Source organism: Rana temporaria, chromosome 5 (assembly GCF_905171775.1).
Source record: "Rana temporaria chromosome 5, aRanTem1.1, whole genome shotgun sequence".
Classification (NCBI taxonomy): domain Eukaryota; kingdom Metazoa; phylum Chordata; class Amphibia; order Anura; family Ranidae; genus Rana; species Rana temporaria.
Window position 1 is genome coordinate 421,053,374 of NC_053493.1, and position 15,025 is coordinate 421,068,398.

Here is a 15,025-nt window from a genome sequence, read left to right on the forward strand (position 1 = left end):
CACGAGAGAAAAAGACCGCACGAGAGAAAAAGACCGCACGAGAGAAAAAGACCGCACGAGAGTGCTACAGCAGGAGTGGGAGGAGAGAGATAGAAATGAGGAAAGGAGAACTGAAGTCGATATGAAGCATTCCATGGGAAATAATGGAAGGTGTTGGAAGTCTAGAAGCTCCATTTGAAGGCTCTCCCCAATCATTAGATACCCCGAGTGTTAGGAGAGTGTTAGGTGTGTGAACATTGAGGCTCCATTGGCTCACGGGTTTCTGGGTTTCCCCCAAATGAAAGAAGCGATAATCAAAGTGTTCCAGACCTTCTCTTCACCTACTGGAGGTTCTCCAGCTGACGTCAGAGCCTCTTACAGGGTGGGTCTTGTTTCGGAGACCCGTCATCCCCCAGCCCGTGTCACAATGATCGAGAATAGACATCCGCCCCTCAGATCGTATCACCGGGAGAACCAATGTTAAACTGGTGGCCTCACACCAGCTCGGCGTTGGCCGGTGACCAAACAGAGCGCATTTCAGGCCTGCTAAGTCAACAAAAGGAAAACCAGAAGGAAAAGCGGCCAGGACGGGAGACTACAGATCATTTCCTCCTGGGAAGGGAACAATCTGTTTTCGCTTTACGCAGAAACCACTTAACGGCTTTTAGGAAAAAAGAAAAAAAAAAGACAAATTTTGCAGATTATGGAGGCAGGTTCAAAGAGGTTTAGATTGGAGGATTACAGACAAATGGAAGCAAGACGATCCCAAAGTAAAAGAACAAAAGAGAATCTGACAAAGTGGAGAAAACAAAAAAAAAACGCCTTCTTCAAAGAGGACACATCACTTTAGATGTCCCCCCTACCTCACTGAAGACCACACTTACCTTCAGGTCTGGCTCTTGGGTTGTTTTACTGTGCAGACCAGACCAGCCAACATCTAGCGCCATAGTCGTGGTAGCCCCACCCCCCAAAATAAGTGCCAAACGTGGCGTTGTTTGGGTGAAGACAGACAGACATTTGTGAAAGAAAGCCATAAGAAGTCCTGTTTGCAGTTTGTGAGAAGCCATATGGGGGAGGGGACACAGCAAACATGAGGAAGAAGGAGCTCTGGTCACATGACACCAAAATTCAACAAAAAACGCAATGTGTGGGGAAAACTAACACTGCACATCACCCTGAACACACCATCCCCACTGTGAAACATGGTGGCGAAAGCTTCATGTGGTGGGGATGCTTTTCTTCAACAGAGAAGCTGGTCAGAGTTGATGGGAAGATGAATGGAGACAAATAAAGGACAATCTTAGAAGAAAACCTGTTAGAGTCTGCAAAAGACTTGGGAGGAGGTTCACCTTCCAGCAGGACAACGACCCTAAAGTACAGCCAGAGCTACAATGGAATGGTTTACATCAAAGCATATTCAAGTGTTAGAATAGCCCGACCTGCGATACCTATGCGCATGGGAGGAGCCCGCGCTACCTATGCGCATGGGAGGAGCCCGCAATACTTATGCACATTTTTTAGTTTTAGTATTCAATGATATTTATTGAAAAGATTTAAAAGATGTATACAACAGTAAAAAAGCGTTTCAACATCTCCAATAGCGCTAGCAAATGCAATCGGAGACCCATACATATACCATATAAATAATGCAGTAAGTTATAAAATATAAATACACACAATCTCTGAAAAAAAAAAAAAACAGGATATCACCCTAGGAGTAACCCTTCAGGAACAACATAACTAGCAGTGCGTATTCCGGGAATCTCAAGTCCCGCGGGACACGAGTCCCTGGGCGTAAAATTGTATACCCATCTTACCGCTAATGCGGGCATCAGGGCCAATGTTGGAGAGCTCTTCTAAAAGAAATAAGGGAAAAAGGAAGAGAAGGAAAGAAAGGAAAAGGAAGAAAGAAACATGAGAGCTACCGCCCAGGACCCCAACATCCAGCAAATAGGATCATATCTACATCGCCAGTGTCCTCGGGTCGTTGGTAAGGTACCCAAGCCATGGGTCCCAGACTTTATGAAATGACTTCATTTTGTCCTGTACCGGTGCCGCCAAGCGTTCATTCAGCATTAGCCAGGACATTTTCCTCCTTAGCCCCCGTTCACACCTAGGCGTATATACGCCTGTAGTGCGACGCCGCTGCAGCCCCGAGACGCCAGAGGGATGATTTAACATGCACCTCTATGGAGATGGTTCACATATCCACGCCGAACGCCTGAAAAAAAGTCCCGGACCTTTTTTTCAGGCGGCTTTCGGCGTAGGAGATGTGAACCATCTCCATAGAGGGGGTGAAGGCTGCATTCACAATCGCAGCGTTTTGTCGCCGCAAATCGCGGTACAAAACGCTGCTATTTGTCGCCGCAATTCACGGGACAAAACGCTGTGATTTTGTACGCCGAGGTGTGAATGCAGCCTTAACTGATCGAATGGCAGGGCTGCGGACCGCCGATTGGAATTTTAGCCGATATAAAAAATAAATGTAAGCAGCCTCCTTTGGGCCTTAGAGGCCTCCGCAACCCTGCCACCCAGGAGAGCCTGCTTTGCGGATTTAACCAAATTCAACCGAGTCAAAGAGTATATAAAATTATAGATCCTGATCCAGAACCTCCGAACTTTAGGACAAGTCCACCAAATATGGTAGGTGGTTCCAGTCTGGCCACAGGCTCTACAAACAGGGTTTGACAAATTTGCTTGGAATCTAGGAGCCAGCTAAAAAAGTTAGGAGCCAGAAAACGCGCCGCTCGCGCGCAGAAGCGAACACATACGTGAGTAGCGCCCGCATATGGAAACGGTATTCAAACCACACATGTGAGGTATCGCCGCGATCGTTAGAGCCAGAGCAATAATTCTAGCCCTAGTCCTCCCCCGTAACTAAAAACATGCAACCTGTAGAGTTTTTTAAACGTCGCCTATGGAGATTTTAAAGGATAAAAGTTTGACGGCATTCCACGAGCGGACGCAATTTTGAAGCGTGACATGTTGGGTATCAATTTACTTGGCGTAACTTTATCTTTCACAATATAAAAAAAAATTGGGATAACTTTACTGTTGTCTAATTTCTTAAAAAAAAAAAAAAAAGTATTTTTTCCCCAAAAAAGTGCGATTGTAAGACCGCTGTGCAAATACGGTCTGACAGAAAGTATTGCAACGGTCGCCATTTTATTCTCTAGGGCGTTAGAATAAAAAAAATATATATAATGTTTGGGGGTTCCAATTAGAGGGAAGGAGATGGCAGTGAAGAAAACATATTAACATGTAATGCCAACGGCCACCACCAGATGGCCCGAGGTCACAGAAGTAGGCTTGGGCCTTCACAAGTCTGCAAAGCCGCGGCCTCAATTACCTTCCGTCGTGAGCCCGCCGCGATCGCGCGGCAGGGGAGGTGGGGTCGCACGGAGAGTCAGGATCCTGTGCCTCCGTGCGCCCCCACCTCCCCGCCGCGCGAACACGGCGGGCCTGCGACGGCCGGTAATCGAGTCCGCGGCCTTGTAGGCCGCAAAGCCGTGGCCTCAATTACCGGCGGGCGCCAGGTGACAATTTCTTGTCGCAATTGCGACCTGGTGCCCGGATATTGTCGAGCCCTGCTCTAAAACTCTTGGGGGTAACTCCATGTACAAAAGTAGCAAGCCTAGCCGGCACCATATACCATCTAAGTAAAACTTTATAATTCGCTTCTAAGATAGACGTATTGATGAGCGATCTGGACGCCGTGTCTGACAACCTGTGCCGCCACTCCTCCAATTTTTTTAGTTTTAACCACTTAAGCCCCGGACCATATTGCTGCCTAAAGACCCAAGGGGTTTTTACAGTTCGGGACTGCGTCGCTTTAACAGACAATTGCGCGGTCGTGCGAAGTGGCTCCCAAACAAAATTGGCGTCCTTTTTTCCCCACAAATAGAGCTTTCTTTTGGTGGTATTTGATCACCTCTGCGGTTTTTATTTTTTGCGCTATAAACAAAAATAGAGCGAAAATTTTGAAAAAAATGCAATATTTTTTACTTTTTGCTGTAATAAATATCCCCCAAAAACATATATAAAATTTTTTTTTTCTTCAGTTTAGGCCGATACGTATTCTTCTACCTATGTTTGGTAAAAAAAAAATTGCAACAATCGTTTATCGGTTGGTTTGCGCAAAATTTATAGCGTTTACAAAATAGGGGATAGTTTTTTTGCATTTTTATTTTTTTTACTACTAATGGCGGCGATCAGCGATTTTTTTCGTGACTGCGACATTATGGCGGACACTTCGGACAATTTTGACACATTTTTGGGACAATTGTCATTTTCACAGCAAAAAATGCATTTAAATTGCATTCTTTATTGTGAAAATGACAGTTGCAGTTTGGGAGTTAACCACAGGGGGCGATGTAGGAGTTAGGGTTTACTTTGTGTGTGTTTACTAGTGTAGGGGGGTGTGGCTGTAGGAGTGACGTCATCGATCGTGTCTTCCCTATAAAGGGAATGACGCGATCGATGCGCCGACACAGTGAAGCACGGGGAAGCCGTGTTTACACACGGCTCTCCCCGTTCTTCAGCTCCGGGGAGCGATCGCGACGGAGCGGCTATAAACAAATAGCCGCGCCGTGGTCCCGGATCGCTCCCCGAGCGGACCCGACCTCCGCATGTACCGGGGGGGGGGTCCCGATCGGACCCCCCACCCACGTCTAGCAGAGGACGTACAGGTACGTACATGTGCCTGTCCGTGCCATTCTGCTGACGTATATGTACATGAGGAGGTCGGGAAGTGGTTAATACATTTTCAAAGATTTCAAACAAACTTCTTTCAAGTGGTCATTATGGGGGATTGTTTGTAGAATTCTGAGGAAAATTATGAATTTAATCCATTTTGGAATGAGGCTGCAACCTAACAAAATGTGGAAAAAAAAGTGAAGCGCTGTGAATACTTTCCGGATGCAATGTATGACGTCCTTACTGTGATACATCGGCAGTGAATGATTGGCCACCTGCTGCTCTTCATTGATCTCTATACCGGTAGGAGTATAACATAGTGGTGTACTCACCTTCATTGGGCTCTCGTCGTAGGTCGGAGTCCCCAGGTCCATTTCGGCTTCATGATCCATACTGTCTCCTTCCTCCCCAGCATTGTCCCAGGACGGAGGGTCCCATTGTGTTTGCCTGTAGATAGATAAGGAACATCATTTATAAGCGAGTCAGTTCATAAAGGAAGCAGACCTTCCGCCTTAGTGCAGTCACTGAATGGAGACCAACCAAATCAACTTTTAGCTATAGTGGTAACATTAGAAATGGAGTTGAATTCAAGAAGTGAAGATCTATAAATGTTAGTTGTGCCCAAGCATTACCCTCAAAGATTTAACTTTGTCTTTCCCCTGTAAACAAAGGGGTAGATTCATAGAACAATTACGCCTGCGTATCCATAAATACGCCGCGTAATTGCTAAGCTGCGCCGGCGTATATACTTTCTGTATTCAGAAAGCTAGATACGCCGACATTAGCCTAATATACGACTGGCATAAGTCTCCTACGCCGTTGTATCTTAGGGTGCATTCTGCCGCTGGCCGCTTCGGGGCGCTTCCGTTGTTGTCGGTGTAGATTATGCAAATTAACTAGATACGCCGATTCACAAACGTACGTAGGCCCGGCGCAATTTATTTACGTTGTTTACGTTAGGTTTTTTCGGCGCAAAGATGTTTCTGCTATTAGGAGGCGCACGCAATGTTAAGTATGGACGTCGTTCCCGCGTCGAAATTTGGATTTTTTACGTCGTTTGCGTAAGTCGTTCGCGAATAGGGCTGGACGTAATTTACGTTCACTTTGAAACCAATACGTCGTTGCGCCGTACTTGGAAGCAATGCACACTGGGATATGTACACGGACGGCAATCATCATAAATTTAACGTCAATCATGTCAGGTCATCATAAATTTACATAAAACACGCCCCCTTCCACATTTGAATTACGCGCGCGCACGCCGGCCCCTTTTACACTACGCCGCCGCGACTTACGGAGCAAGTGCTTTGTGAATACAGCACTTTCTCCTGTAAGTTACGGCGGCGTAGCGTAAATACGATACGCTGCGCCGCCGTATCATTGCGCGCCCGTACGTGAATCTACCCCAATAACAGCACATTAGACATTCCTGTGCCTAGATCATCATATCTGCCGTGTAAGATCATCTAAGGAACGGCTATCCCTGACTGCTAGTCTCACCAGATTTGGTGATGTCACTACCATGCTGCCCACGGTTCTCCTTGCTGGAGAGGAAGCTGTACCTGAGGACTCACAATGCAAGGATCTCCCTGCTTCTATTTTATTCATTCTGTGGATGAGCGCTTCCTCTACCTCTCCTGCTGCAGCTTCATCATGACCTCAGCAGACATCAGATCGCCAGTTCATTGAGGGGGGGACAGCTCTGACATGAGAAAGCAAAGCCCTGCCTCTACCAGGATGGTAGTGACACAGTGCCGAAAAGGAAGAGCAGGTCAGAACCTAGGACCTAGACCAGTGTTTTTCAACTCCAGTCCTCAAGGCGCCCCAACAGGTCATGTTTTCAGGATTTCCCTCAGATGAAACAGATGTGGTAATTACTAAGGCAGTGAAACTGATCACATCACCTGTGCAAAATAATGGAAAGCCTGAAAACATGACCTGTTGGGGCGCCTTGAGGACTGGAGTTGAGAAACACTGACCTAGACTATGGAACGCTCTACCAACCAGCATCCGGTTGGAGGTGAATCACCTGGCCTTCAGAAAAAAACTCAAAACCCATCTTTTCTTAGGGCAAAAGAACAGTAGGGAAAGGATACTAAGCGCCCAGAGGCAATTCAGTTCGCATGTGTTGCGCTATATAAGTTTCTCACTCACTCAGAACAGGCATACCTTGCTTTACGTATACTCACGAGAACAGACACATTGGCTTCTATGGGAAATCTTGGTCAGCTTGACGTGCCACTGCTCCTGTTTTTTTAACATTGGCGTCTATGGGAAATCTTGGCCAGCTTGACATGGCACTGCTCCCGTTTTTTTTTATTTATTTTTATATTATCCTATTATTGACAGATGCACACGAGATGACAATTACATGTAGATAGGGTAGTTAAACTGCCACGCTATACCACAGTTAGGGTAACAATGCTCCTGGTTTTTAACTCTGACGTCTATGGGAAATCTTGGTCAGCTTGACATGGCACTGCTCCTGGTTTTTAACATTGGCGTCTATGGGAAATCTTGGTCAGCTTGACATGGCACTGCTCCCGTTTTATTTTTTTATTTTTTTTTTTATTATCTTTTTATTGACAGATGCACACGAGATGACAATTACATGTAGATACGGTAGTTAAACGGCCATGCTATATCACAGTTAGGGTAATAATGCTCCTGGTTTTTAACATTGGCGTCTATGGGAAATCTTGGTCAGCTTGACGTGCCACTGCTCCTGGTTTTTAACATTGGCGTCTATGGGAAATATTGGTCAGCTTGACGTGCCACTGCTCCTGGTTTTTAGCAAAACCGTCTATTTTAAATCTTGGTCAGCTTGACGTGCCACTGCTCCCGATTTTTAACATTGGCGTCTATAGGAAATATTGGCCAGCTTGACATGGCACTGCTCCTGGTTTTTAACATTGGCGTCTATGGGAAATCTTGGTCAGCTCGACATGCCACTGCTCCATAACCATAAGAGACATGGACACCAAACTTGGGGAGCACCGAGAGGGGACCCAGGACTTCAACAGATCAGATGGGGTCGGCCAGCTTGCCTAGGTAGTCAGTTATGTCTGTAAATGACTATTGCAATGCAGTACATGCATTGAGAAGTGAAAAAGGGTATTGCTTCACTTTAAGCACATTTTTGTTCTACATACATGCTCTGGTCCCATTGTGTACTTAAAGTGGGGTATGCCTGTAATGAGGGGGGGGGGGGAAATAGCTGCAGAAAGACCACAGGCAATACTGATAACCAAAACCTTTGCAAACCCATACAAAGATAAGTGTCGATCAAGGCTCCTGCCAGTCCTCGTCCGCTAACAAAGGATGGGGGTGCAGGCAGAGAAGGAGCTTGTCTCAGTTCAATAGATGAAAGCGAATCAGAAAAAGTGTGCCCGAATGCAGCACAGCTCAAAAAAACTCAGTGTAGTGGCAAGAGCAGTCTCAAACCACACTCCCTCCAAGCCATGCACCCGATGCGTTTTGCCCCACACACGGCCGAAACACGTAAGGAACGCGGCCTGGGCTGAGGCTACTCTTACGATTCACACAGGGTTTTGCGAGATGTGCGTCCGCTTTTTCGTCTTCGCTTGCAACCAAGTCCCTTTCCCTCTGCTTGCCTTTTTTTTGGGCACAGCCTCCAAATCTCTTTGTAATCACAGGAATGCAGTGAAGTTTTGGACATTAATCACAGACAAGTGTATATCCTGTACTTGTCCGATGGGCTTCCACTAAAATGTACATTGTTGGCTCACCTGGTTATTACATGGTAATAGTAGATCTTTCCCTCTGGATCCCGTGCGGTCTTCCAACTGGGAGGAAGGACGATGGTTTTGGGTTTGGGTGGGGAGGGTGGAGGAAGGTCCATAATGTTATTGCCACCTAATCCCATCTCAGGCTGTGAATGGATACACAGAAAAAGAAAATGGGTCAGTTATACATGGACAGTGGTCAGGAGAAAAATGCAGGACGGGGGTTATCAATACAAACCTGCTGCATTGCTGGTGGTTGCCCAGGAGGGACGATGGGAGCCATAGGCGGAGGTTGCTGCATGAGAACACCCTGCGGGTGAGGGGCGTACATCTGCTGTCCTGGCATGTACTGCAGGCCGGGCTGTGTGTAACTCTGAACAAATAATACAGTATTTGAGAAAGGTCACCCATAAAATTGCATGTGCTTAGATGGTCATTGCACCAAAATGTCAGATTTCACTTACAGATGCATTTATGTCAGCCAAGTGCCCCACTTTACTCCAGTGTGCCCAGCAAAGGGGAAGTCTCAGTGTGCCCAGCAAAGGGGAAGTCTCAGTGTGCCCAGCAAGGGGGGAGTCTCAGTGTGCCCAGCAAGGGGGGAGTCTCAGTGTGCCCAGCAAGGGGGGAGTCTCAGTGTGCCCAGCAAGGGGGGAGTCTCAGTGTGCCCAGCAAGGGGGGAGTCTCAGTGTGCCCAGCAAGGGGGGAGTCTCAGTGTGCCCAGCAAGGGGGGAAGTCTCAGTGTGCCCAGCAAGGGGGGAAGTCTCAGTGTGCCCAGCAAGAGGGGAAGTCTCAGTGTGCCCAGCAAGGGGGAAGTCTCAGTGTGCCCAGCAAGGGGGGAGTCTCAGTGTGCCCAGCAAGGGGGGAGTCTCAGTGTGCCCAGCAAGGGGGGAGTCTCAGTGTGCCCAGCAAAGGGGGAGTCTCAGTGTGCCCAGCAAGGGGGGAGTCTCAGTGTGCCCAGCAAGGGGGGAGTCTCAGTGTGCCCAGCAAGGGGGGAGTCTCAGTGTGCCCAGCAAGGGGGGAGTCTCAGTGTGCCCAGCAAGGGGGGAGTCTCAGTGTGCCCAGCAAGGGGGGAGTCTCAGTGTGCCCAGCAAAGGGGGGAGTCTCAGTGTGCCCAGCAAAGGGGGGAGTCTCAGTGTGCCCAGCAAAGGGGGAGTCTCAGTGTGCCCAGCAAAGGGGAAGTCTCAGTGTGCCCAGCAAAGGGGAAGTCTCAGTGTGCCCAGCAAAGGGGAGTCTCAGTGTGCCCAGCAAAGGGGAGTCTCAGTGTGCCCAGCAAAGGGGAGTCTCAGTGTGCCCAGCAAAGGGGAGTCTACCATGTTTCCCCCGAAAATAAGACCTACCCCAATAATAAAACCTAGCGCTATTTTCCAGGAGGGCTGCAATATAAGCTCTACCCCAAAAAATAAGCTCTAGCTCGGTGCAGCTCCGCTTGGCGCTCAGCTGATCTCTTCCGTCAGCGGTGAATCTCTGCCCCCATCCCTGCATTGCTCAGAGTGGGAAAGACAGATCGGGGCAGGCCATGGAAGCGCCAAGCAGGGCTCAGATTATCTCCTCTTCTCTTGGGTGTCAGTGGGGGATCTCAGCCCCCCCCCTCTGCACTAATCGTAGCCGTGGAAGATGGCTCAGGCTGGCCAATGAAGCGGGTGTCAGCCAGGGATCTTGACCCTCCCTCCCTCTGCAGGGCTTGGAGCGGTGGAATACAGCTCAGGCAGGCTATTGTAGAACGTATTTGCAGCGTTGCATTGCAAAAACGCACACCTTTTGCATGACGTGATCCGGTGATAGAGGTGATTCTGTCATTTTGCAACCACTGGGAAGATAGCACATGGCTGACAAAATTTGTGTGCCCAGCAGGGAGTCTATGAGCCGGGAGTCTGTGCCCAGGAGGGAATTTTGCACTCTGCAGTTTTAGTAAATCAACCCCTGTTTCCCTATGTCAGGGAGTCGACATCGCCCCTCCCCACAAAAAGATGTTCCTTACCTGCACCATGGGTTGTGTGGTCTGAGGATAGGCGGCTGGCATCCCGTACATCGCTGCGCAGGGCTGCCCTTGGTAGTAGATTGCAGGCTGGGCAGGGGGCGGTGGGTACGGAGGCTGGGCCTGATGCTGCTGAACAGGCACCGGTGACTGTTTGGGGTCCCAGGCTCCATAGGTCTGAGCCTGAACAGCGTTGGGGGCCGGTACTGACATTACATTCACATTGGGGTCCTGCTGGACCAAAGGTTCAGGCTGCGCTGCATACTGCTGTGTGGGGACATCCATAGGGGGTGCTACATGTTGTACCACTGGGACCGGCTGTGGAGTCATCATACCCGGATTGACCATTCCTTGAGAGGGGTCATAGCTGTTCGGAGAATTGACCACATCCAGGGGTGGTGTGGGAAGCAGAACCTTCCCCATGTTGGGATTCGTGGGGTCCAAGAAGGACTGCATGGGGTAACCTTGAGGGTAGGTCATGTAAGGCGGGGGCAGCTGGTTGCCGTACTGCATAGACTCATAAGGGATGGGAGAGGAGATGCCAATGTTCTGCATCTGCTGCTGCTGCTTCTGGGCCTCGCGCTGCGCCACTTCCTGCTCAAACAGCTTCCTGCGCTCCTCCGTGGACAGCTTATTCCGGTCCTGGAGGCGACTCTTCTTCTTGGAGGTAGCCGGAGTGTCATACCTGCTGAAATAAAATCCTGAGGTCATGACCTGCCTGGGTGCCAGAAAACATGGAATGGTATTGCACCAACAATGCGGCTTGTTCTAGATTGTGGAAGATGGTTCTACACTCCTCCAAAAAACATTTTTAGGATACCCCAGTATTTATGCCACACAAGTGACTCCTATCACCATATAGGATATTGTAAACCTAAAAGCCAAAGCTTACTCTAATATAAAAAAATATATATATCAGCACAAGGGACCGTACATATAATCAATGTAAAGTGTCCCTTGTGCTGATAGATGGGGATTTAGTTCAAATCCTCAGTCCTCTCTCTGAATCTCCCCCAAAAGACCCATCATTGGCACTTACCAAGAGCGCCCCCTGACCCCCTTCCTCCTCCATTTCCTTCTACCTGACAGGACATGTCATTTGCACTTTTCAAGAGCGCCGACTATGTCCGACCCCCTCCTCCATTCCCTCCTACCCTACAGGACCTGTCATTGGCACTTATCAAGAGCAAACCCTTACCCCCATCTTCCCCGCCTCAGTTCATTCCCACTCCACTGGCCCTGTCATTTGCACTTTTCAAGAGTGCCGACTATGCCCGACTCCCTCCTCCTCCTCCATTGACTCCCACCCCACAGGACCTGTTATTTTTCACTTGTCAAGAGTGCCGACTATACCTGACCCTCTCCTCCTCCATTCAAGGGCAGGCACAGTTGGCACACTTGACAAGTACATATGACAGGTCCCATGGCTCCTATTAACTTCCACAGACCAAAAGAGAGATAGGAGGATGAGGGGGGGGGGGATCTGAGCCTGCTCCAATCACTCCTACCCTACAGAGTGCCAACTATGCCTGACCCTGTCCCCTCCGTTCATTCCCACCCTTCATGACCTGTCATCTGCACTTGTCAAGAGCATCCCTGGCCCCCAGCCTAACCCTTTGAACTCGACAAGACTGCCAGCAATGGCTGACCCTCTATCCTCCTCCATTTACTCCTACTCCACTGGACCTGTCATTTACACTTGTCACGAGTGCCGACTATGCCCAACCCACTCCTCCTCCTCCATTCACTCCTACCCCACTGGACCTGTCTTTCGCACTTGTCACGAGTGACGACTATGCCCGACCCCCTCCTCCATTCACTCCTACCCCACTGGACCTGTCTTTCGCACTTGTCACGAGTGACGACTATGCCCGACCCCCTCCTCCATTCACTCCTAGCCCACTGGACCTGTCATTTGCACTTTTCAAGAGCGCTGCCTATGTCCGACCCCCTCCTCCATTCACTCCTACCCTACAGGACCTGTCATTGGCACTTATCAAGAGCAAACCCTTACCCCCATCTTCCCCGCCTCAGTTCATTCCCAACCCACAGGACCTGTCATTTGCACTTTTCAAGAGTGACGACTATGCCTGACCCCCTCCTCCTCCTCCATTCCCACCACACAGGACCTGTCATTTGCACTTTTCAAGAGTGACGACTATGCCCGACCCCCCTCCTCCATTCCCTCCCGCTCCACTGGACCTGTCATTTGCACTTGTCAAGAGTGCCTACTATACCTGACCCTCTCCTCCTCCATTCAAGGGCAGGCACAGGTGGCACACTTGACAAGTACATATGACAGGTCCAATGACTCCTATTAAAAGGGACACTATAGGTTCCTTTTTTTTTTAAATAACAAACATGTCATACTTGCCTCCACCGTGCAGCTAATTTTGCACAGAGTGGCCCCGAACTTCGTCTTCTGGGGGCGGCTCTCGCGGCTCCTCTCCGCATTAGATAACCCCCTTGGAGAAGCGCTCTCCCGGGGGGGGGGGGGTTACCTTGCGGGTGCGCTCCCGAGTCATACACTCGGAGGCCATAGACGCTGAGGCCCAGATTCTCAAAGGACTTACGACGGCGTATCGCCGCGTACGCCGTCGCAAGTCCGAATGAGAGCCATCGTATCTATGCACCTGATTCTTAGAATCAGTTACGCATAAGTTCGGCTTAGATACGAGCGGCGTCAGTCTTACGCCGTCGTATCTTAGTTGCATATTTACGCTGGCCGCTAGGTGGCACTTCCGTAGATTTCCGCATTGAGTATGCAAATTAGCTAGATACGCCGATTCACGAAGGTACGTGCGCCCGGCGTATCAAGATACGTTGTTTACACAAGACACACGCCGGCGTAAAGTTACCCCTCATAAAGCAGGAGTAAGTCATGTTAGGTATGGACGTCGAAAACGTACGAACAGCGTCGTATTTTACGTCGTTTGCGCAAGTCGTCCGTGAATGGGGCTGGACGTAAGTTACGTTCACGTCGAAAACATTTACCATTTGCGGCGTAATTTTGAGCATGCGCACTGGAATACGTTCACGGACGGCGCATGCGCCGTTCGTTAAAAGCGTCAATCACGTCGGGTCACTATTCATTACCATAAAACACGCCCACACCAGCCTACTATGAAATACGGGGGCTTACGCCGGCACAGTTACACTACGCCGCCGTAAAACTTGGGCGCAAGTTCTTTGTGAATACGGGACCTGCCTCACTAAGTTACGGCGGCGTAGTGTATCCGATATACGCTACGCCCGCCTATAGATAGGCGCGTCTACGAGAATCTGGCCCTAAATGTATGACTTGGCCCCGCCCCCTCATCATTGGATTTGATTTACAGCAGTGGCAGCCAATAGCTGGGCTGCTATCAATCTATCCAATCAACGCCGGGACTCCGTGGAGAGAAGGATGGCGGGGACGCGCCTAGCAGGTGAACCGTCTTAGGTGAGTAAAACGGGGGGACCGTGATTGCCGGGTGTTTTTTCACCTTAATGCATCCTAAAACAAACCTTTACAACGCCTTTAACTCCTACCGACCAAAAGATGACCGCTGCAGGGATGGGGGAGGGGGATCTCAATCCCACCCAGCCACATGCCCCTGGGAACGCATCATTATGCAGCCTTGGTCTTGCAGTACTCCTCGACTGAGCATGCTCATAATGTCAGCATTGGATAGTGCAGGAGGAAGGACAGCCCACAGGGAACAGAGAATGCACTCAGGTATGGCACGTACGGCTGGATGTTAGGCTGCATTCACACCGAAGCGTTTTCAGCTCGCAAAAAAACGCTCATCTCAAAAGTTCAAAAACGCCCAATCAGCAACATCCAATTCATCCAAATGGCCCCTGTTCACATCTGAGCGTTCTGTCGCCTGAAGTAAAAACGCCTGAAGCTCAAAAAAGTACATGAGCTTCTTTGTGGGCAGATTACAGGCAGCTTTTCTGCTTTTTACATTGGTGACCTTTTGACCTGTACAAAATCGGGGTTAACCACTTAAGACCCGGACCATTATGCAGGTAAAGGACCCGGCCAGTTTTTGCGATTCTGCACTGCGTCGCTTTGACAGACAATTGCGCGGTCGTGCGACGTGGCTCCCAAACAAAACTGGCGTCCTTTTTTCCCCACAAATAGAGCTTTCTTTTGGTGGTATTTGATCACCTCTGCGGTTTTTATTTTTTGCGCTATAAACAAAAATAGAGCAGACATTTTGAAAAAAAAAATACAATATTTTTTACTTTTTGCTATAATAAATATCCCCAAAAAAATATATAAAAAAACATTTTTTCCTCAGTTTAGGCCGATACGTATTCTTCTACCTATTTTTGGTAAAAAAAAAAATAATCGCAATAAGCGTTTATCAATTGGTTTGCGCAAAATTTATAGCGTTTACAAAATAGGAGATAGTTTTATTGCATTTTTATTTATTTGTACTACTAATGGTGGCGATCAGCGATTTTTTTAGTGACTGCGACATTATGGCGGACACTTCGGACAATTTTGACACATTTTTGGGACCATTGTCATTTTCACAGCAAAAAATTCTATAAAAATGCTCTGATTACTGTGAAAATGACAATTTCAGTTTGGGAGTTAACCACTAGGGGGCGCTGTAGGGGTTATGTGTGACCTCAT

General features: G+C 48.8%; 1 protein-coding gene across 5 annotated transcripts in view; it reads right to left on the reverse strand.

The window, feature by feature from the left end:
- Nucleotides 1-15,025, reverse strand: part of SETD2 (SET domain containing 2, histone lysine methyltransferase) — a 121,379-nt gene that overhangs the window by 23,738 nt on the left and 82,616 nt on the right. For 4 of the 5 annotated variants that reach the window (XM_040355241.1, XM_040355239.1, XM_040355238.1 and 1 more), the window contains 4 exons: nucleotides 10,399-11,083; nucleotides 8,659-8,793; nucleotides 8,424-8,566; nucleotides 5,007-5,121 (listed from right to left, as the gene is read on the reverse strand). In XM_040355241.1, the coding sequence (XP_040211175.1) occupies nucleotides 5,007-5,121; nucleotides 8,424-8,566; nucleotides 8,659-8,793; nucleotides 10,399-11,083 (1,078 nt within the window). The remainder of the gene's footprint in view (nucleotides 1-5,006; nucleotides 5,122-8,423; nucleotides 8,567-8,658; nucleotides 8,794-10,398; nucleotides 11,084-15,025) is intronic. The other variant, XM_040355237.1, reaches the window with a different exon arrangement.